Source organism: Eptatretus burgeri, chromosome 3, assembly GCF_056783735.1.
Source record: "Eptatretus burgeri isolate ZD-2024b chromosome 3, Ebu_testis_v1, whole genome shotgun sequence".
NCBI lineage: Eukaryota > Metazoa > Chordata > Myxini > Myxiniformes > Myxinidae > Eptatretus > Eptatretus burgeri.
This window is the reverse complement of record NC_140963.1, coordinates 2,115,179-2,140,349: the sequence shown is the minus strand read 5'-3', so window position 1 is coordinate 2,140,349 and position 25,171 is coordinate 2,115,179. Positions and strand designations below refer to the sequence as shown.

At 43.1% G+C, this 25,171-nt stretch overlaps 1 protein-coding gene across 1 annotated transcript in view; it reads left to right on the top strand.

Annotated features, from left to right (window-relative positions):
* LOC147029292 (nck-associated protein 1-like) overlaps window positions 1-25,171 on the top strand; it is a 241,226-nt gene that overhangs the window by 166,903 nt on the left and 49,152 nt on the right. The window contains exons 18-22 of the mRNA XM_085872236.1: window positions 3,606-3,725; window positions 4,405-4,544; window positions 10,478-10,609; window positions 11,437-11,655; window positions 14,083-14,216. Coding sequence (XP_085728362.1) covers window positions 3,606-3,725; window positions 4,405-4,544; window positions 10,478-10,609; window positions 11,437-11,655; window positions 14,083-14,216 — 745 coding nt within the window. The remainder of the gene's footprint in view (window positions 1-3,605; window positions 3,726-4,404; window positions 4,545-10,477; window positions 10,610-11,436; window positions 11,656-14,082; window positions 14,217-25,171) is intronic.

The window sequence follows — 25,171 nt, the reverse complement described above, 5'->3', positions numbered from 1 at the left end:
TTTGTTGCAATTTGTGGGAGGTTGACCAAATATTTCTGCTAAAATGCCTGTACTACTCTGATCAGGGATCTGAGACGTTGACTTAATTCCTTTGAGACCAGGTCTCTTCAGAGAATCCTTGGCTATCCCTGGTCGGACTTTGTGTCCAACGAGCGGTTGCTGAGAGAGACTCAAATGAGATTTGTTACCTGCACCGTGAGCGTCATCTGCGGATGTATGGGCATGTGGCTCGTTTTCCTGACACTGATCCTGCTCACCAGATTCTTTCAGCAAGGAAGTCTCGTGAGTGGATGAGGCCAATGGGCCGACCACGTGCCTCATGGTTACAGCAGGTTGATCGGCATCTCAAGGAGATCAGGATGGGCCAGGCATCTGTCTGGGGGGATAGCCAGACAGAGGCCCTTGGAGTACCGGCGGAAAGTGGACGCAGTGATGCGCTGCTCTGGCGCATGCTCCCGTACCTGACCTGACGTGACTGTCCCGGCAACGGTTATTGGCCCCACATCTAGGCTCTTCATTACTCCGCCTGTGATGTGCAAGACAGCGCATTCACTGCCGAGAAAGAAAAAAGAAGTGCGATGAGGTCAATGAGTGAGCTGTTCGTTGAGATGAGTTTAGGATATCAAATATGAAAGTAAAGAAAGTGTGGCAAAAGCAAAGGTACAAGTTTGCAGAAGGATGGATTTTGGATACAGAGAAGGGAGAGAAAAATACCTTTAGAAATGCAAAAGCCAGAGATGCATCTGATGATATCTCACAGATAAGAATGCTCAAAAATGGGGACAACACAGTGCGACGAGATGACGTGGAGATAAAGAAGAGTTGGAAAGCATACTTTGAGAAACTGCTAAATGAGGACAACTCAATAATTCCACAGAGCAGAACCTGCTGTAAACCAAGGGAATAAAAGAACCACCCAGAAGGAGAAGGTGTAGTGAGTGCATTAGTGAGAATTAAAAATGTTAAGGACGTTGGGCCAGATGGGATACCTGTTGAAGTGTGGACATTGTTTGGTGAAGTAGGTGTTGATGTCTTACGACAGCTGTTCAGAAGCATTCATGAAGAAGAACAAGAAATGCCAAATTATTGAAGAGAAAGTATATTGATTGGTCTCGATTTACAAGCATGAAGGAGATGGCCAAGTGTGCAACAACTAGACTAGAGGCATCAAACTGATGTCGCACACAATGAAGATCTGGGAAATAATTATTGAGAGAGGAAGTGATGGTCGAAGAAGAGCAATTTGTATTTCTGCCAGGCAGGAGCACTGTGGAGATGATTGTTTTCCCTGAGACAGAAGGTTGAAAAGTGTAGAGTAGGACAGAAGGATCTATCTTTGATGTGTATTGATTTATTGGTGGAAAAGGCCGATGACAGAGTGCCATGACGAGAGTTGTGTAACTGTTTGACAGAGAGAGATCCATGCCAGAGTGGTGTGTGACGCTGATCCAGGATATGTACAATGGGTGCTCCACACAAGTGAGGAGCAGTGTTGGAGTGACGGGTCGTTTCATGGTGGAAGTGGGGTACATCAAGGCTATGTATTGAGGCCATGTTTGTTATTACGATGGATGTTCTGACAGCTGATGTGAGAACTCGGGCACCATGAAGCATGCTGTTTGAGAATGACATGGTGTTGTATGCCAAAAGTAAGGGAGAGGTCAAATTGAAATAGAAAGATGGGAGGAAGGCATTGGAAAAATCGGGGCTTGAGGATTAGTCAGTCAAAGACAGAGTACATGAGATGTGCAGTGAGTAGTGAAGAGGTCGAGGGAAACGGAGTGGTGATGCGAGGAGAAAAGATCAAGGATTTGCAGAAGTTCAAGTTCCTGGGGTCAGCCGTGCAGTTGGATGGGGACATGAGCATCAAGATACAAGCAGGATGGAGTAACTGGAAGAAGATTGCAGGAGTGTTTGTGATAGAAAGATGTTGATGAGACTGAAGGGAAAGGTGCACAGAATGGTTGTGAGGCCGGCGACGTTGTGTGGCGCGGAGACATGGCCGATGATGAGAAGGTTGGAGAAAAGATTGGTTGTGACTGTGATGATGATCCTGAGATGGTTGTGTGGTGTAAATAATGAATACATCTGAGGAACTGCGAAGGTGGTGGAAGCATCGAAGAAGGTTCAGGGAAGTAGATTGATATGGTATGGACATGTGATGAGATAATATGAGAAGTAGAATGAGATGGTATGTGCACGTGATGAGATAATATGAGAAGTAGAATGAGATGGTATGTGCACGTGATGAGATAATGTGAGAAGTAGAATGAGATGGTATGTGCACGTGATGAGATAATATGAGAAGTAGAATGAGATGGTATGTGCACGTGATGAGATAATATGAGAAGTAGAATGAGATGGTATGTGCACGTGATGAGATAATATGAGAAGTAGATTGAGACGGGATGTGCACGTGATGAGATAATATGAGAAGTAGAATGAGATGGTATGTGCACGTGATGAGATAATATGAGAAGTAGAATGAGATGGTATGTGCACGTGATGAGATAATATGAGAAGTAGAATGAGATGGTATGTGCACGTGATGAGATAATATGAGAAGTAGAATGAGATGGTATGTGCATGTGATGAGATAATATGAGAAGTAGATTGAGATGGTATGTGCATGTGATGAGATAATATGAGAAGTAGAATGAGATGGTATGTGCACGTGATGAGATAATATGAGAAGTAGAATGAGATGGTATGTGCACGTGATGAGATAATATGAGAAGTAGAATGAGATGGTATGTGCACGTGATGAGATAATGTGAGAAGTAGAATGAGATGGGATGTGCACGTGATGAGATAATATGAGAAGTAGAATGAGATGGTATGTGCACGTGATGAGATAATATGAGAAGTAGAATGAGATGGTATGTGCACGTGATGAGATAATATGAGAAGTAGAATGAGATGGTATGTGCACGTGATGAGATAATGTGAGAAGTAGAATGAGACGGGATGTGCACGTGATGAGATAATATGAGAAGTAGATTGAGATGGTATGTGCACGTGATGAGATAATGTGAGAAGTAGAATGAGATGGTATGTGCACGTGATGAGATAATATGAGAAGTAGAATGAGATGGTATGTGCACGTGATGAGATAATATGAGAAGTAGAATGAGATGGTATGTGCACGTGATGAGATAATGTGAGAAGTAGAATGAGATGGTATGTGCACGTGATGAGATAATGTGAGAAGTAGAATGAGATGGTATGTGCACGTGATGAGATAATGTGAGAAGTAGAATGAGACGGGATGGGTACATGATGATCTCATCTGATAAGTAGATTGAGACGGGATGGGTACATGATGATCTCATCTGATAAGTAGATTGAGACGGGATGGGTACTTGATGATCTCATCTGATAAGTAGATTGCGGTGGTATGTGCACGATTAAGAAGTACAAAGTAAAAGCTTCACGAGAAGTGCTAGAAAAAAAAAAAAAAACGTGGAAAGAAGCAACGTGACATTTTTGACCAGGTTGAGTGTAAACATTTCCCTTGCTTCCACTGTTGTTGTTTGTTTTATTTGTTACATGTTTGCATGACTGTGCTAATTATACATGGAATCGATGTTCCTGCGGATGTGCAGCGGCACCACATTGGTGAGAGAAGTCTGTCCATTTGCAACACATTCCTGGAAGGGATAGCTAAGCAGACACGAAACCTCATCACCAACATCTGCTCAGAACAATGCAAACTCAGCAATCAGGTATTTATGGATCTTGAACGACAAACCTCATCATCACTGAACAATATGGTTTAATGAATCCCATTCACGCTGGATTTTGATGTCATTACAAATGATGCATTGCACCAATGTGGTGTTGTGCAAATGCGTGAAACTATAGCAACTTGTGCAGAAATTTTTTCAGCAATTTCACGGTTGTAGAAATCTCATGTTGAATGTTGGTTTGCCACTGGAATTAGAAAATGTTGTATTTGAAAGAAACCCAACGATTGTGATCGATTCCACATTCATATGTGCTCGTGTTGGTTCTGCTCTTAGTTTGATTAATGGATCAAACTTGTTTGCTTTGATTTCGGAAGTACATTCAATTCAAGCAGTGAGTAAATTTTATTTTAATTAATTGCAAGAATTAATTTGAGTAACAATTTCATTTCTGTGCATTGCTGATATGAATGTTACTGTAAACTTTATAGCATGAGAGCAACAGCTCGTTCTCTGATACTGCAGTCAATATGATCATTTCATTAAACTTGGAAACATTTGAAGAAGAAAATATCTGGAAATCACACATTGAGTATAATTAGATTTGCATCATTACAAATAAAAATGTAATTATTATTTGAATGTTGTTAAAAGTATGGATAAGAATATTTTGATATTGAGGTTCATCTAAGTAAAACTTCCATCCTTAATTCGCCAGCTATTGCCAAGGCATTCTGCCAAGACCATCAGCCAGGTAGTGAGTAAGAAATCAAAGAAGATGATCACGAAGAAAGGGGAGCTGGAGAAGGAGCGGCCGGGAGTGGAAAGCATGCGTAAGGATCGCCAGATTATCACCAAGTAAGGCTTGAACACTGAGGTGTGGTCCGGGGGATGTAATTGAGGAGAGAGTGGAGTGATGAGTATATAAGAGGTGACATGAGTCATTTTGGTATCCATGTGTCCATAAACACAAAACAGATATTCACACAATGTAGTATGAATTAATTTGATTGACACACTATAGGGAATATAGTTTGAATTTTTTTTTCATATTCATCTTCATTGACCCACTTTAGCATTAATGTGAACAAAAGTTATTGCACCGATATTCCAATAATCAATCGATAACCAATAAAGGTCAGGTCAGGTGTGGGAGCATGCGCCAGAGCAGTGTGTTGCTGCGTCCACTTTCCACCAAAACTCCAAGGGCCTCCGTCTTGCCATCCCCCAGGCAGATGCCTGGCCCATCCCCATCTCCTTGAGATGCCGATCAACCTGCTGCAACCACGAGGCACATGGTCAGCCCATTGGCATCCTCCACTCACGAGGCTCCCTCACTGAGAGAATCTGGTGAGCAGGAAAACGAGCCACATGGCCATACAGCCGCAGCTGATGCTCACGGACTATGCAGGAAACAAATCTCATTTGAGTCTCCCTCCGCAACCGCTCGTTGGACACAAAGTCCGACCAGTGATAGCCAAGGATTCTCCAAAGAGACCTGATACCAAAGGAATTTAGTCTCAGTCTCAGATCCCTGGTCAGAATCCAAGACTCACATCCATAGAGTCTCACGTGAATCCATGACTCCCCAATCCCGACGCAGATGTCTATTGAGCTCTGGCTCACAGCCAGCAGAGACATGAATATCACTGCCAAGGTAAGTGAATCTCTCCGTGACCTCAGCATCCTCGCCACAAACATGTACAGACAGCACAGCGGTATCCAAGATGTCATTGAAAGCCTGGATCTTAGTTTTAACCCAGGAAACCCGTAATCCTAGTGGCTCCGACTCTTCATTCAACACCTCTATGGCCCCAAAAGGATATCTAGAGTCTCCGCAAAGATGACTGCATCATCTGCGAAATCAAGGTCAGAGATCTTGACATTCCCAAATGATGCACCGCAGCTTGATCTCTCCCACAACCTCTTAAGAAACCAGTCCATACAAGTGCTGAAAAGAAAGTATGGTGGCCAGTACACACCCCTGACTAACTCCAGTAACAACTCAAAATAAGTCAGACATGGTATCAGCACATCTCACAGCACTCTCAGTACCAGAGTAGAGTTCAGACATCAGATCGATCAGTTTTGGTGGCACCCCACGAAGACCAAGAATCCTCCAGAGGACATCCCGATTCACTGAATCGAACGCTTTACAGAGATCAACATAAGCTGCAAGCAGCCCCTGCCGAAACTCTCGTCTGCGTTCGGTGAGGACACGAAGAGCAAGGATACGGTCAATCGTTGACCTCTTTGGTGTAAAGCCTGACTGCTCTGGACGCTGGTGCTCAAGCAGATGGTGGCGAACCCTATCAAGAATTATCCGAGCAAAGACCTTGCCCGGCACTGAGAGCAGCGTCACCCCTTGGTCGTTGTTGCAGTCCTGGTGATCACCCTTCCCTTTCCAGAGAGTGGTAACAAGGCCCCTCCTCCAGTCAGTTAGGATGATGCCTGTGTTCCAGGCAGAGCACAGAACTGCATGCAATGACACGAGTACAGCATTTCCACCAGCCTTGAGAAGTTCATTATGGATGCCACAGATCCCAGGAGATTTACTCATTTCAGCCGGTTCATCGTAGCCTGTATTTCCACAAACGAAGGTGGACCACAGTTGATTGGATAAATAAATCGATAAAGCCACAGGTAATTGTGATGTATGTGACATAATAGGATGTGTGGATATACGGGTACATGGTCAATAATAGCAGAGGGCCATAATAGGAGCGTGTTCAGTTGATGGTGTTTTTGTTCAGAATGACCATGCATGGAGAGCCTACGTGCTCTACCAAGTACCGTTTTAGTTTTATTTGTTTTTCTTTTGGATTTTGACCAGTGGATATATATATATATATATATATATATATATATATATATATATATATATATATATATATATATATATATATATATATATATATATATATATATATATATATATATATATATATATATATATATATATATATATATATATATCTAATGTGTATATGTTGGGCTATGTTGTTTTTCATCCTCTATCACAACTTGCTATGACAGCAGAAAGATCGCACCTCAAAGTGTGGACTGACACCGCATGTAAACTACACCTAGCAGGAGAGGGAGATTAATCACTTCCTGGAGGTCATTATTAACCGGTTGGGTTTTTATCAAAATACTATCACTGCATCGTTTATTATCCAAAGATTATTTCCATTTCCAAAACATTGGTACACAAAAAGGAAATTAAAATGTGTCGTCAGTGCAATTTGAATTTGTGATATTCGGTTGGGCTGTTTGGCCTTCCCTTCTGACTACCTGTCAAGGTATTGGGACTTGGATCCCAGGTTTAAATCCGTATACCTTTTTTTATCTGTCTCTTAGGCCTAAGTCACATTTGAAACGGTGGCTGTAGGGTCTACAAAATCTACGGCCACTCGCAATTATAGGGTGGCCGCAGTATTTCCACGGTCACACAATGTAACAGTCACATATGTTTTTTTGTTTTTTTTTCGGGGAGCCGCACGCACGGGGTATTTATAAATTGTGGAGACAGAAAACGTTGCGGTGCCGTACGGTCTTTGATTTGATATCGCATGGTGACCTTAGGGCGTCCCTGCGGCGGCCATATAATTTTCAAGGCAGACGCAAGGTGCCCGCAAGGCGACTGCAGGGGGGCCCTAAGGCGAACGTGCGGCCAGACGAACGGTAACGAGTGGGTATATATACCAGTTCTTTTTTTACTGAAATAAAAATATAACAGTTCGGAATATACCAGAATATACTATAACTATAATATATATAACTGAATATACCAGTTCAGAGTATCGGCAAACACCTATACTCCGATCTCTAGCGGTAGCGCACGGTGGACGCACGGTCGATGCAGACTGCCACGGAGGCCGTACGTAAGGGGAACCGTGTGTCGACCCTGCGTTGCCCGCAGGTAGTCACACAGACCGCAAGGCCACCGTACGTTGAACACAGGGATGCCTTAGGACGACCCTGCGCTGACCGTGGAAATAGTTCGGCCACCTTAATTTTTTGGGGGTGGGCAAAATTCATTTTTCATTGATAAGAGTCTACAGCAGCCGCACGAATAATGCAAGCCAACCGTACGCCCTACGTACGGTCGACGTGGAACACATCTACGTCACAGCTTGGCTAGTCAAATTGCTACGGCCAACCTAGAAATGAAAAAAAGTTATAACTCTGCGCTATAATTCCACGGAGACCCCTACGGCCTGTAAAAGATAGCCATATGGCGTAGGGCCACCCTGATGCCACCTCAGAAACTCTGCGGCCACCGCACGTTTTGTCAATTCAGGGGGGTACGGCCGCCGTATCCTAGCCGTAGAGCAAATGTGACTTAGGCTTTAATCTCCTTATAATGCATGTAAAAGTGCACTGATGTCTCCTCGCACTGATGTTAAAAAGTTTACAAACAGTTTGCAAACACCTCCCTGAGGTCGTCCACTCGAAAGCCATAAGGGTTCCAGGAATCATGGATCGTAGGGTTTCCACCAACTTATCCCTGAGGCACTCTTGAATCTCTGCCCTGCTATGCCCACTCGTCTCAGCTGAGGCCCTCAGGAATCTCAACATGGAGAATTGGCATATTTTACAATGACCTGTACAATATTCGGGAATTTGATTCATTTTTCACGATAACATCTGGTTTTCAAGTTATTCTGTCCAGCAGTGCAGGAGTGCATTAGCAGGGATGATAATTCACCCACCTCTGAGGATAATTCCCCACTTTAACATCAAGGTAAAAACTTAAGTTTGAGGTGGCCGTCCCAACTTAATACAACGTTCCCATGCACACCTACGTACTGCAACCACCACTTTTCAGCTTGTGAGGAGTGCATAAAATACAAAGCACGTATGCAAATTCGCCAACTAGTTTTCGATTCTCTCACGTTTTCATCCAGATACTATTATTATATACAGATACTATTATATATTTATATATATATATATATATATATATTTATATATATAATTTCATCCAGATACACTGAACAGGACGACAAGCACGGATACATGCATCACGGAGATGCCTCAAGACGGCGTCGAGACGTATCCCGCGAGCTCTGGGCAGTACGTTTGCAGAACTGTATTCTGCGAAGTTTGAAAGCGATTGTGTAGATGGGTCGTGCGAATGTAAGGATCCGGAGTGGGAGTCATTTTCCTGGAATGACCACTTCTTGGCGTATCCCTTGTTGATCCAGTGACTTGATAACATATTCTGAGGTCATAAACAGTTATTTTCCTCATGTTAAAGAGCCTTGAAACGTGACAAATGGGAGACACTGAGAAGGTGAGGAGAGTGGGGAGGGAGGAGAATTGAGGGGGAGCGGGAGAGTGAGCAGGGGGAAGGGTGAGAGTGGGAGGAGTGAGGGAAGGAGCAAGGAGAGGGTAAGGAAGGGTGGTGACTAATAAGAGGGGAGAGTGAGGAAGGACTTTGGGGGTTGGGGGGGTGAGGAGCAAAATCAAAGAAACCCGGCATTGCTGGGCAATGCCCGGTCCCTCATCCCACCTCTTCTCCTCCATCATCCCTGCCTCCTCCCACCCCACCTTCCTCCCTCCAGACACCCACCAGTTCCCCTGCCTCCTCCCACCCGCCCCTTCCCTCAGGACTCCCACTCTTTCCCCACTACAGCTGGTGGTTTGTGCGTTTATAAGTTATGAATTGTGGGAAAGTGACTGTTTAAAGCCCCTAGTCAGGTGTATTGTGGTGAAAAAGAAATGTGATTTTATAAAGTTTCATCGCAATTAACCTTTGGAGCTCAGAGGAGTGGCATCACAAACAAACAAACAAACATCTCATTCACTTTTATATCGAAAAACTTGCAGGATACCCATCTTCAACGGGTTGTAAGCTTTGTTCCTCACTGATTGAATCAGGCTTATTTCATGCGAGAACTTCCGGATATACTACATTCCTGGTTCGTCCATCATATGCATGCCGATACACCATCCAAAGAACTATGCGGCAGTTTCTAGAGCAATACGGCTTCTACTTTGGAAGTTATGTGGTCCTTGCTATTATTTCCAACTATTTACTCGAAAAAGAGTTGATCAGGGACTATAAAAATTAATCTTATTACAAGCTTCATTGTCCGAGGAGTTCCGGGAATCTTGCGAGTTTGTGAAACCAAACATCCATCGTTATTTGCTTTTATTCATGTGTGTATAAGTATCGGGAAGAAGATAATTTGTTTTGGATCATTTGATACAATTAGCCTGCTCAACTTTTTAGTTGCATGAGCGTTGCGGTTGCATGGGGTTTCCGCATATCTTGTGGGATCATGAGATGTAGAGGTGACCGTGATGGGCCATGACATGTAGGAGCAGCCAGGCTGTTGCTCTTTCGATCATGGTTTCTATGTCAGTAGGAGGGGCTGTGTTGAGTTGTGGTGTTGGGGGGGGGAGTGTGTTGGTTGAGTTGTGGGGAAGGGGGTTGAAAGCTTAGAGTGGGGAGGGGATTGGAGCCTTGGTGTTGCAAGGGTAAGGTTAAGGATCTGGGGTTTGGAGGCAGAAGTTGAGGACATGGGATTTGAGAGGGGGGTTGATGACTTGGAGTTTGTGGAGGGGGGTGGAGGTTGTTGAGGACTTGAATTCACATTTTACATGACGTCAATGTTATTTGTGTCCCTGCCAGATTAGAATCATTTACAACATCCTTTAAATGTTAATGTAATGCATTGGGAATATCTGACACTATTCAATAAATGAATGTAATTGTTGTGTGGAACCGATTTGTGGAAAACTGTGACGTGTGTTTTCTTTTTATTAAAACATCTCCGCAGTATGGACAAACTGCACTCGGCCCTTGTTGAGCTGTGCCTTGCCACCAACTACACTCCTTCATTCACTCTCTGGGAACACACATTCACACCCAAGGAGTTCCTGACAAGTTGTCTGGAAGCCAGCTTCACCAAGTGAGCATCTGGAGAATGTTCTTTTGAGTTTATCCTGTCGTACAGTAATACAAATGGTATCATTGGAAAGGTAATAATCCGTTTACTTGGAGCTAAAATTCATTCCTTTAAATCACAAACTTGCCTGTTTTAAAAGTCTGTGTTTCTGCGATTGAGGAAGAAGCAGCAGGACCTCGAGCTCTTACGTGGCTGTTCCGACGGTAACATTTATTATTCTCTGACAGCAGGAGCCCTGTCCGAGGACGAGGAAGGAGCACACAAAATAATATATAGTAATCCCTCTCAAAGCAATGTAAAAAGATATAAAAGCACAAGGCAGGAGGGGAACAACAATCACAACAACTACATCCACCACAACAACAACAACAACAACAACAATTACGTATTATAAAATATCCTTTTTACAGTACATCCTTATTGACACTCGCAGATAGACATGCAATATGTTTGGTAAGTTCAACATGATGCCTTTTGATTAAACAAACCTGACATCGAAACAACGGGCGGCACGCTGAGTGGAAGTTAAAATATACATTTTGGAGCTATTATCAGGACAAAACCTACTGGCACTCTCACTTGAAAACCATCAGATATTTCTTGGTTTTATTTCTTTTTACTCTGTATCTGAATATAAACATTTACATTGGGCTAATCACAAAATCCTATTTTCTAACAATGCACCGGAATATCACTGTAAACAAAAACGACGTTCAGCGTTTATCTATGCTTTATAATGTTGGGGTTTCTGCGTGTGCATAGACGGTAGGCTTTGATGTTTACGCAATCATACACTTGTCAAAATAACGAATTGCTCTTCACTCTGACAGGTCCATTGTGGCAATGTCATCGTACAACCAGGCCACGCAAGATATTGCCAAGCCCTCTGAGCTACTGCACAGTGTTCGTGCCTACATGTCCGTGCTGCAGTCTCTGGAAGACTTCGTGCAGATAGACATCACACGCGTCTTCAACAACGTGTTGCTGCAGCAAACTCAGCCAACAGATAGCCGTGGAGAACCCACAATCACTGCACATTATAGCAGCTGGTAAGTACCTCTTAAACCTGCTCATGTCCACAATGTAACTGTCTTCGGAGACTTTCACCAAACAACCAAATTGCACGTTCACCACACGGAGATTTCATGCAGGGATATACATCTGGAATGACATCATTGTTACTCCACAGATTTTGCCTCAGTTATGTTTCTTATTGGAGTAACTGCTATAAATGATGTCATGATAGATATATCATTCAATCAGGGTTACATACATTCAATGTCATGAGTTGTATAACCTGACACAATTTCACCATTCTGCTGCTGCGCAGGTTGGATGGGGAATTGTATAATGTGATGTTTTCCATTACGTACGCAGGCCATTCCAAAGAGCCTTCTTTGTCCACTTCCAATCTGTCCAATTTTTCTTTTGTATTTTTTTTCCATCCCTTCCTACTCTTTTATTGTTTTCCCAGTTGTTGGTGTATGTCTGCTAATATTACATTTTATATTTTTCTTTTGTCTTTTTTTGCAATTGTTGGGGCTGTATTCGTTGGTGTTTCGGTTTCTTGTGTGACATCTTCTATTTGCACCTGTCTTTGGAAATTTTTTGCTCGGTGGGTTAGGGATACCTTCTTTGGTTTGTCTTTATGTTTACTCACAAATTGGATTCCGTAGTCTGTTGAACTGTTCACTTATTCAGGCATTCCTACACTTTCCACTCTGCACTTGGTTGAGTTTCATCAGTCCACTACCTCCTCCTCGTCTCGGTCGGTACATTCTTGGGATGCATTGAATTTTATGAAATATTTTATGGATGGTGAGGAGTTTCCTTGTTTCGATATCCAGTTTATTATTCTGCAGCTGTGTTGGAATACAGGTATTGTGAGTTGGTTTATAGTTTTGATTTTCTTCCTTGGGGAGAGGTATGTTTTTAGGATCAGCCTCGTTCTACACAGGTATTCTTTGGTAAAACTTCTGGCGAAAGCAACTTAATGCTCTCCACAGTCACGTCGCCAGGACACTCAATGAACTGATCCAAGAGGAAAAGGCAATGGATGAGTGGCTCGTCGAAAGAAACGCATTTCTCATCCCAAAATCTGAAGAAACCCAAGTACCTCACAATTACCGGCCAATAACATGCCTACCAACATCATAAAACTTCAAACAGGAATCCTTACAGAAATGATGTGCCATCACCTCACTCAATGATGAGGTTTGGAGGTGGAACAAAAGGGATATGAGAGGTCGTTACGGAACAATTGACCACCGACTACTGAACAAGGCCGTACTTGAAAATCGCAAAATGCGAAGAACCAAATTGTCCACCGCCTGGATAGACTATAAGAAAGCTTTCAACAGTGTCCCACATTCGTAGATCATAAAATGCATGGAAATGTACAAAATCAATCCCCAAATAATCAAACTGATTGAGAAAGCAATGGAGCGGTGGAATACCTCATTGATATTACATCACTCAGAACGAAATGTCAAAATGTACCTGCCGGGACGAGATTGAGGGAGCGGCCTGGTGGAACTTAACCAGGTGGAACGCAACCAGATGCACAGAGTGACAAGCGTTGGACTAGCTGAGTATGTGAAATGCCCAACATACTATCGGATTCAATTTGTAAACAAAGATGAACACAACAAACCTGAAGCAGTATCCCTAATTCACCTTGAAATAAATTTCCAAAAACAGGAGTGAATAGAAGATACTGCACAGGAAAATGAAACGGCAACAAATACAGCCCCAAAAATGTTAAAATAAATATATTGACGTGTATCGCCAAGAAGAGCATTAAATCTCTTCTACTGGGGGTGGGGGTGTGGGGGGGGGGGTCAACCCCTACCTGAATGGATGGCCAAACTTCTCCCTTGGAGGCCTACAGCCATTTTGTTACGTAAATGTGTCCCCAACGATTTATTTATCAGACGGGCATGGTCCGATTTTTGTTCAAATGGCACAAGCACAGTCAATGATGACATACACGTGGCCCTCACTTTATTTTGTAATCTGATCAAAGATGGCCGACTGGTAGACTGGCGTCCATTTTAGTTGTACATAAATATGGGCTCGCCCTTTAACTCCGTGCAGCAAAATTACTAAAACGGGAGCAATGACATTTTATATCTTTTTTTACTTGTTTTTTCTTGCCATCTGGAACCTGAGCGAGTATAATGACTTGTGACAAAATAAATTGCAGCTTCGCCATGAAAACTTTTTCATCTTTGATAAGAGTAATGTTTCAATATAAGATAGTCACGTTTTATTTACGATACCTTCCTTATGCTCATACCTTGTTTTTGATCTTTTGTCCTGAAAAATAAACTTGTACAGTGTATTTTGAATGATTTGCTTGTTAAAAATTGTTCTACAAATGTAGGATTGACTTGCACATTTGCACACTTTTTTTTTCATTTAAAAGCAGGCTTTGTTCTCATTGGAAATGTAATGCCTTGTGATGTCACATGCAGGTATCTTGAGGCTCTTCTCAGACAAGCCAGCAATTGCCTGGTGGTCTTTTCACCCTGCATGAAAGCCTTTCTCAACCTGACTTCTGAAAGCCATGATCTACCCTTCAGTGCTGTGGAGTACACTGATATTACTGGTACAAATATACTGTGACAAGTTATTGGTTTAGATATTATGGAGTGATTTGATTCATTCATTTTGCATGTAGAATGTAGAATGTAGATGCATATAATTTATTTTCTAGCATTTGCTTTGTGTTTTTGCTGGCGATTATCACATGATGCTTTATTGCGTTGGCGGGGCTGGCTCGGTTGAGACATATATCATCGTAAACTGTGTAATGGATGCCTAAATAAGATAGATGCATTGCAGGCACCCATATTGTCTCAGAAATTTATGGTGTGGCACGAGAGTTTGCGGTCGCCATTCCAGTGAAAAGGCATTTCATTGTTATGACATGATCTATTACATAATGCGAACTGTGGTGATTACTGTCTCCCGTTTCTGGTGGCCACTCCCCATGCTGCGTTGGAAAAGCTCCACACGCAGGCAAAGCTCAACATTCAACCAGAAGAAGAGCATGATGCCAAGCAGGATGCATTTTAAACATATAAATACAACATGGAGTCAGTTTGTTTAACGGTGCGTTTAAGACCCAAGGATTATCACAAAGTTGAACAAACCATGTCGGCATCATTAATAATGTAGACGGCAGAAAACCACATCCTCCATTCGTTGGTAATGAACAACACGGAATCTGAGGTTGAGCTTGAGGTTCTCTCGATGTGTGGTTTATTGGCATGAATAAATAAATAAATTCCTGCAAAAATCAGACGACGACAACTCAATACACCAGGATTACAACTATGTCAATGTAATAGCACAGGTGACTATATCCCACAAGGTGCAATGCCACATCGGTCAACCTCACATTTGAAATATCTTCAGAGGGTTCAAACTCTGCAGTATTAGTAGCTTGAACTATAACAATATAATGAACCATACAGATTCAAACTAATGAATTATAGTAAATATTCCTCATGAGAATCAAATACGGCCAATAATCCCTCATTGGGTGCATGTGCTTTATCCATATAAAACTCATCTGAAAGCTATCTGTCTGGGTTCTTCCCGACATCTTTGTTCACATTATTCCTTTCACATTTATTTCAAAAAAATTTTCACAATTCTCTTTATTTTCATTGTAATTCTTGCTTTTTTCTTCTTTCATCTCTTCTACTCCGTATTCCTTTCTTTCATTATGTCTTTCTAAGGACAAGTGAATTCTGACAGAAATTTTTCTGTAAGGCTCATTTGGCTGCACCTGGATGGGTTTGAGGGTCGTGGAGTAGCGGCTGAAACCCGAATCCTATCCGGGTTCCTCCTGATGACTCCATCTTTGTTCTTTACTTCTTCGGATTCCTTCTTGATCTTCCATTTCATCATCAAAAGTAGCACAGCACAACGACTTGATACAATCGGTTCGGGATCCAGTAAGCCCACCCAGTAACGTTCAATATTTCAGCTGCAAAACGAGGAAAATTAATTCATGCGAACATGTCAGGATCGAATACTAAAATAAATAGAACTTTTTTTTCGACTCCGATACTTTAAATGAGCAACCAAACACATTGTAAGTAACAAGTAGTCCAACATTCATAATTTGGACCCAAAAACATGCATCACTGTGTGACGTCAACAAATTGCCATTGTTCGCTTCAACCATTTCTACACAACATGTTTATGGTAATTATACAAGGAATACTCACATGAGATTACAGCAAATTATACAATCATTTAGGGCACAGATCCCCGACTCATTGCATGGAATGGCGCTTTCTTTCCCTATGCAGATGGAAAAACAAAAGGGTGGGCTTTGACCAAAACCCTAACATTATAATGTGAACAGATAGGCCACTCGTTCTGGTAAAATCAAATCAAATCAGAAAGGTGACAATACACCTCATCTCACAATAACTGTAGCCTATACTGAAAGTCTTTGTGCAAATGTCATTGTGCAAGGCAATCATTTAATTGAAGAAAAACCTCCATTTAGCATTGTCTTCGAAAAATAACGTTTAATAACAAACTTCAAAGAGGTCCAAAATAAATTTCAATTTAATTATATATCAGTGGACTCCAGTAATTAGTTAAGAGTTCGAGCATCTACTCTGAGTTGAGCAAGTTGGCGTTTTAGACCCCAGCCAAGTCACATTCAACCCCAGCCAAGCTCAAGACACGGACAAAGAAAGAAAGAAAGAAAGAGAGAGAGAGAGAGAGAGAGAGAGAGAGAGAGAGAGAGAGAGAGAGAGAGAGAGAGAGAGAGAGAGAGAGAGAGAGAGAGAGAGAGAGAGAGAGAGAGAGAGAGAGAGAGAGAGAGAGAGAGAGAGAGAGAGAGAGAGAGAGAGAGAGAGAGAGAGAGAGAGAGAGGAGGAAAAGAGGAGGAAAAGAGGAGGAAGGAAGGAGAGGGAGGGAGTGGGTGGTGGGTGGGAAGTTTTCTTCTGTATCCATCCTGTCAACCCCATTCCTACCCACCCGCATCGTTTGTCCAAGACTCCCTCTATTTTGTCCTTCAACTTTGCTGTTGGTGTCCCCCACCCCCTCTCTCTACTGTTTTTGTCATGTTCCATTCAGCGTTCCAGCTCTTCCATGAGTCTTAACTGTACACAAAAAAATTGTCATAGGTTGGCAACCATTGTGTGGGCTTGATGGGCCGAATGGTCATCCATGATGTCCACAAAGAAACGATGAAGAAGGCTTTCAGTGTATGGATTGAGGACAATGTACAGAAGAAAATGCCTTTAATTGGACCTCTCATTCACGCAAAGGTGATGCGTATCTACGTGCATCTGATTGGCAAGTGTGTCGCCAGCACTCATAATGCGGGTACGAGTGATGTGGGTACGTGCAGCCCCGGTCCATTCCAAGCGAGCAGGGGATGATTTGACCACTACATGAAACGCCAGTCTCACGCAACGTCAAACTCACTGGCGAGTATGCCTCCGCGGAGCACGAGGTGGCCGAAACGCTTCCTGCTCAACTTGCGCAGCTCATCGAGGAGAATGGTTACCTGCCGGAGCAGGTGTTCAACGCTAATCAGACCAGCTTGTTTTCGAAAAAAATCCCAACACAAACTTTTGCCTCGAAGCACAAGGGGACAGGACAGCATCGAGATTCAAGGCCACAAAGGACCGGATATCTTGTCTCCTCTACGCAAATGCAAAAGGGGACTGTATGATGAAGCCCATGATTCTGTTCTGTTCCCTGAACCTGCGTGCTCTCAAGGGCAAGAACAACCACACGCTGCCTTTGTTTTGGAGGGCCAACAGGAAGGCGTGGATGGTGCCAGCAATTTTCATGGACTGGTTCCATAAATGTTTTGTCCCTCAGGTGGAGAGGTACCTGGCAGAACAAAACCTTGCATTCAAGGTTCTCCGGCTCGTCGACAATGCTTATATATATATATATATATATATATATATATATATATATATATATATATATATATATATATATATATATATATATATATGTATATGTATAACCAGAACCCCGACATGTGCAGGGGATACGTTTCTGGGAAAGCCCCGCGAATGTGGGGGCATTGTCTCAATGGGAAATGGGGGGGATAGGTTCCGGGGATTTCCCAACCAGTAAAAAATCCGCGAGTGTTTTGTCCTTGTTGCAGTGGAGACGGGGGATAACGTTATCAGTTCTAGGTGGTTCCTGGTTCATGAAAAAGGCCGCAAATGGCGACACCACCAAATTCGGGGAATTGGTACAAGGGGGATAATGTTATCGGTTCCCAGTGGTTCCTGGATCAAAGGGGAAAGTTTTTAAAGTTTACAATGTTTTCGACCACAAATGCACGATTACATTCTCATTAAAGATGCTTATAAATAAAAAAAGAAAAATGCAGTTTAAGGTCTCTCTTAACCATACCATGAAACAAAAAAAAACAACAGCACCAACAACATCACATTCCATTTCAATTTTTTATTTAACAAATACAGCACACGTAACTTTGCAAAATGATGAAGATGAGGATGAAGATGCACCGTTCAGGTTCTGTGCCGTGGCCAGGAGCGTTGTCAAGCAGCAGGAGTACCTTGAACAAACGGTTATTTCCTGTCAGATACCTCACGACCTGATGAAACAAAACGGGTATGGATCCAGTCCATAAAAAGTTCAGGCGGTACCCACGCCTTCCCGTTTGCCCTCCAGTACTCGGGCAGTGTCTGCTTGTTTTTGTTCTTCTGTGCACTTGGGTTCAGGGAATGGGAGAGCATCATGGGCTTTACCATGAAGTCCTCCGGCGTTTGTGCAGAGGAGAAATGCTACCCGGTCCTTTGCAGCCTTGAAGCCGGCTGCTTTGCTCTCGTGCTGTGAGATTAACATTTCTGGTCGGCATCTTTTTCCAAAACGAGCCGGTGTCATCAGCGTGAATGACCTGCTCTGGCAGGTAGCGCTTCTCCTCGAAGAGACTCGTGAGTTCTGCAGGGAATGCCTTGGCTGCATCATGGTCCGCAGAGGCACGCTCCCCTCCGGGTTTGACGCGTGCATTGTGGGTAACTGTGGAAGGGGTGAGTAGTCTGCGCATTGTTTGTGGGGAATTTTTACAGGAGATGCTGTATTCGGCTGCTGATAATAGATGTGGTGAGCGATGCCATTGTGTAATTAGTCTGTATGTAGCTTGCTGCTAATTACACAAATCGATGTGCTGAATGTTTCCATTCTTTAACTCACAGGCCATGACATCTTTCCGATCTGCAGGTAGATTATGCTGAGCGTTTTTAAAATGTTACAGCTCAGATGGTGGTGTTCGTAGCAAGATGGTGATTTACACAAAGATGCGCTGAATGTTTCCATTGCGTAATGTCCGTATGTGGCGACCTGGTAATTACTTCATATGTAGATGGCAAGTGACCCACATTTCATGGGATTGACCCGTTTTGTTTATGAAAACCCACAGACCCGTTTTAGTATCGTCAAAACCCATATTGGATGGAAAGTACGATCAATTTGAAAAATGCAATGTTTCGCTTACATTCCACTCGCAAGGATTGACACACAGACTGATAGACCTGGGATGCGTTCAGTTACCAAGTTTCTTGTAGAGCGCTCACCAAGTGGCTTAAGCACTCAAGCAAGCATTCCATTCGACACTGTGAAGGAACGGTTGGCTTGTCAAGCGATAGCAAGCTTATTGATAATGGACAGTTGACGAGCAGCGAGCATTTTGTTGGAGTGCTTGCTTGAGTGCTTAAGCCACTTGGTGAGCACTCTGCAAGCTGATTGGTAATGGAACACACGCACGCCTGGAGCGACTTGTCACCAATATGCATTGTATCGCTTAAGTCATTAGCTGTGTGACATCATGAACTTTCTCTCACCGAAGGCCACGTCACCATCCTCCAGGATTTCCACACACAGTCTCACTTCCATCACGTGAAAGAAATAACTAACTGACTAACTAACTAACTAACCCAGTTTTGATTCGTACCAACCCGTTTTTTATACCGTATGTTTAAAATGCACATGGTGAGACATCCCATAAAACTATGTTTATCCCGCGAAACTACAATACACATCCAGGAAGCAGGTCATGTTGGTGACTCATGGAAGATGTTTTTTTTTCGTGTACGTACAGTATTGCATTGTATGTACATCAAGCTGCTTAGTGTGTGGCTCGTGGAAGATATGGTTTAGAACTGTTATGCTCACGGCTCGTGAAAAAATATCACTGTGAAAACTGTGAATACGTGGGGCAATTTCTCACGAATCTAGGCACGTGTTGTGAAATATCAACCGCGAATACGCAGAACCCGCGAATGTTGGAACTGTGAATGCCGGGGTCTGGGTGTATAATGTGTACATATATATATATATATATATATATATATATATATATATATATATATATATATATATATATATATATATATATATATATATATATATATATACTAGCTAAATCCACGCTCCGCGTGAAGTTTCGAAAGTGAGGGTTCGTTAGGACGTCAATATATCCAGTGTTCACAATGTGATTTATCGAATTTCTTTAAATACAATGTTTCTTGTTACGTTTTTTTGTGTCAAATTCACCTTCTGAAGTAGTGAGCATGTGAAGAAGAAGGTTTTACATTGCAGACGTTGTTTTCCCGGAGTGGCATTACGCCTCTCAGCGGTGACGGTCTGTCGACGACAGACCTAATGACGTCAGCGAATGACCGATGATGTCATGACGTCATTACGCCTCTCAGCGGTGACGTCACACGTCGTCATGCAAATGAATGTAAAAATTAGAAAATCGCCAAAAATTCCCAAACCTGTCCGTCTGGCACGATCTCACATAGCCCATGCTGTTCATTAGACCACAGACCACCCGCATGCCGAAAGTGGCGACAACCCGTCCGGCAGTTTTGGAGGAGAAACGTCAAATTACGCGCAGACATTAACAGAAATTATATATATATATATATATATATATATATACACACACATACATATTGTTATGGATTTCAGAATCAGATCCGACTAATGCATACAAACATTTAGGTCCTCAGACAGTTATTTTGCAAAATGCATGTCCAGGATAGACCCATCCCCATGTCTGCTGGGATTCTAAATTTGCTGCATTGGAGAATGGTAAAGAATAGATTCCCTTTCTTAAGCGATGGTCTTTTTCTCTTTACGACAGACACATTCATGCACGTGAAATATCCGTTAGCCCCAACGGAGGCTCGTCTACCCTCTTTCCATCAGGACACGTTGGCTTGGAGGTGGACGATTTATTTCCACCTTGGGCTTGCAGGACATTTTATTAAGCACACCACGGGCTTTTCCTGAGCGGTTATTCTGACGGTCAAATACGGCTGTGGATCATTTACCTCACCCACCTATCTTTCACCAATGTTGACATCCACCTTTTTTCATCGACGTTTGACGCCCTGTTTGACAGCTCTATGGATGTTGGCTGGCTGAACGAGGAAGGAATGATCGTGAGGTTGACACTTGGTCACGTGCAACAATGCGCAATCGGCAACGTGGATTTGGCTGGTCTGCTTGAAGCTCCGCCCAGACGGGCCACCTATAAAAAGAACGAGAGGACCGTTTTCCTAACAGTTTGTTTTGTGACCGCTGGTGACAACCTTACAGCTCCCCACAGTGCCTCACAGTGCTTCACATCCTCAGTTCCTCACATCCTCAGTGCCTCACAGTTCCTCACATCCTCAGCTCCTCACAGTACCTCAGTGCCTTACAGCTCCTCACAGTGCCTCACAGCCTCAGATCCTCACAGCGCCTCACAGATCCTCAGTGCCTTACAGCTCCTCACACTTCTTCACATCCTCAACGCCTCACAGTTCCTCACATCCTCAGCTCCTCACAGCGCCTCACAGTTCCTCAGTTCCTTACAGTTCCTCACACCCTCAGTTCCTCACAACACCTCACAGTTCCTCAGTGCCTCACAGCTCCTTACAGCTGTCCATTGGTTGCGGCTCCTGGTGGCTCCTGACGTTTGGACCGTTCCTGCAGGTTCTGCTCAAGACCTGCTCTTGGCGTACCTGATTCTTAGCATCCCTGGTTCCTGGGGATGAGGACGTGACGTCAATTGGTGTTTGAGCCTGTTTGCGTGTGGGTGCACGGCAAGGCAGGGCGCTGGCAACGGACCAAGATACGCTCACACATTTCGGGACATTTTATTTGACGCACGACGACTTCTACCTTGGTAAGCGAGACCGGATTTCTCTCCCCCCTGAATGATCTGCTGGGTTCCCTTGTCTCGTGTTTCATTGTTAAGTAAGGCATAGTGATAAGCATCTGCTCTCTGTCTGTTGTTTTTTTATCAACGCCTGATTAATTCTTTATTTGCTTGAGATTATTTTGATTGATTTGAATCAACTTATTTTCACCACAAGGAAATTTAAAGTTCTTCCATTTCTTTATTTTTTCCTTGTTAATAAATTCCTTGTTGACGTTTCAACCTGTCCGTGCTTGTTCTTTCCTTCCATTGATCCAGCATTGTCCGAACCTAGGTACCCTGGGAGGTAATTCCCAAACAAATTGACCTGTCATAGTCGGCATGCACCAGCGGTAAACGTTCGGCCATCTTACTTAAGATCTAATCAAGATTAGATTGGTGCATCGCTGAGGGCACGCTCCCGTTCAGGAAGCCGTGTGACCTCTAGTTAAATGGAAAATTAGACGGTGGACACTGGAACTCGTGGTTAACTGATTGGCACTCGTGGTTGTAAAACAACCCACCATACCACAAAGTTAATTGTGAGCGATGGCTCCAGGTCCGGCTCTTCCGAGGAGAAACAGGGATTAACCACCTCATAATACACTCTGTACACATGGCCGTAACAATGTATATGTACATGTACTGTGTGTATATATATATATATATATATATATATATATATATATATATATATATATATATATATATATATATATATATGTATTTTTACTGATCAAATATAATATATACCAAATAATTGGAAAATAATAAAGGTAAAAGGCAACTGAAATTATATATGTATGATGCTGTGTAAAAAAAAAAAGTCAGCTGCATGCATGTTGTGCTGGGCAGGGTGGAGGAATGTCAATGTCACTGATGGGAGCTATATGTCGGGACAAATGTTCAACAAATGACTCTGTACATAGCTGTGTTTTGGCTAATGTGTCTGAGTAATGCAACAACTACACTCTCACAAGAACAAGGAACAGACTCGAGGAAAGAGTTTTATGACCCAGGCCATGGACAAGCACATCCACAGAGACGAGGCATACAGACACCTCAATGTCAGGTATTAGAGCGACTTTGTGCCACACGACCATAAAATAGTCAACCGAGTGTCAAAATTTACGAGGAGGACACGATGTGACATCTGAGAGAAGGAACAGCTGCAGCACATCCTGTGGTCAAGTTCATTTTTAAAATCGGGCTCAAACAGCAAAGAGGGTTTTGAGTGTGACATGCTACTTACGACTGGTGTAGCAACTCCAAAGCCCTCACTCAAGAACCAGCTGCACCTCTGTGGATACTGGTCGATCTTATCTGCTGGCTGGTTGGGTTCCCGATGAACCTACTGCCTCTCTGGTCTCTGAGACGACATCCAAGCAGGCAAATCCTCTCTGGTCGTGTCGAAAAAGGCAAAAAGGGCATGTCTTCTCATCCTCACTCTTAAGCACTGGCGGTCTGTAATGTGACCCTTAAAAGTAAGTAGTGGACTCGGATTCATCTGCTTGCTTCAATGATATGAAGATCATCCTCTGGGAACTTGCAAACCGACTGGCCGGTCAGACTTCAACTTGTGCGCACTCAACAGGGCAAGGCTGCATTGCTTCTAACGTGACCACAACCGACTTTGACATCAATTCGTATTTCTTAAGTACTAGGAACATGAGATTCTTCTCCACTCCATGTGTCCTCTGTGTCCAACCTGTCCACCCCATGCATGCTTATTTTGCATCCTGTTTGTGTCTGTTACATTCTCATCCGTTCACTGTCCTAGTTCTTCCTCGAGTCTCGACTACGTGTTCAAAAATATCCTATTTGGCTACAATTTTTCTTCCGAGCATTGGTGATATCCCGATAACCCGAATCCCAATATCCTGAATCCCGATATCATTGGTGATATCTCGAATCCCGATAACCACACCGGTTTTCGGGATTCTTTTTCCCGAATTTGCACACCCAAGTATTTGCCAATGTGGCTGAAACAAGAGACTTGCGGGATACTGTTTGGTGGAGCAGACATGCACAGCTTACGAGATAAATAATTATTTATTAAAATAAAAGACACAAGCACAAGAGACTATTGTGAACAGATCTAGCATACAGACACAGGCGATGTACGACGGTAAAAATAATAATTATTGTACAATATGAACTCGAAGGGCCCAGATAGACACTCCTACATGCACTAATACATGACAAACCACGTAAGGATTGCTAAAGTGCTCAAATGTCCATGAGGGAACAATTCAGGAGTAAAGCAAGGCTGAACAGAACAGAGCATGGTAGTACCAGCAGAGAATGCGGCCCAACAAATCATTGCCCCAAACAATTGCCATTGCCCCAAAATCAATCCCATGAAATGTCGTCCGTATGTGGCGACCTGGTAATTACTTCATATGTAGATGGCAAGTGACCCACATTTCATGGGATTGACCCGTTTTGTTTATGAAAACCCACAGACCCGTTTTAGTATCGTCAAAACCCATATTGGATGGAAAGTACGATCAATTTGAAAAATGCAATGTTTCGCTTACATTCCACTCGCAAGGATTGACACACAGACTGATAGACCTGGGATGCGTTCAGTTACCAAGTTTCTTGTAGAGCGCTCACCAAGTGGCTTAAGCACTCAAGCAAGCATTCCATTCGACACTGTGAAGGAATGGTTGGCTTGTCAAGCGATAGCAAGCTTACCGATAATGGACAGTTGACGAGCAGCGAGCATTTTGTTGGAGTGCTTGCTTGAGTGCTTAAGCCACTTGGTGAGCACTCTACAAGCTGATTGGTAATGGAACACACGCACGCCTGGAGCGACTTGTCACCAATATGCATTGTATCGCTTAAGTCATTAGCTGTGTGACATCATGAACTTTCTCTCACCGAAGGCCACGTCACCATCCTCCAGGATTTCCACACACAGTTTCGAAAGTGAGGGTTCGTTAGGACGTCAATATATCCAGTGTTCACAATGTGATTTATCGAATTTCTTTAAATACAATGTTTCTTGTTACGTTTTTTTGTGTCAAATTCACCTTCTGAAGTAGTGAGCATGTGAAGAAGAAGGTTTTACATTGCAGACGTTGTTTTCCCGGAGTGGCATTACGCCTCTCAGCGGTGACGGTCTGTCGACGACAGACCTAATGACGTCAGCGAATGACCGATGATGTCATGACGTCATTACGCCTCTCAGCGGTGACGTCACACGTCGTCATGCAAATGAATGTAAAAATTAGAAAATAGCCAAAAATTCCCAAACCTGTCCGTCTGGCACGATCTCACATAGCCCATGCTGTTCATTAGACCACAGACCACCCGCATGCCGAAAGTGGCGACAACCCGTCCGG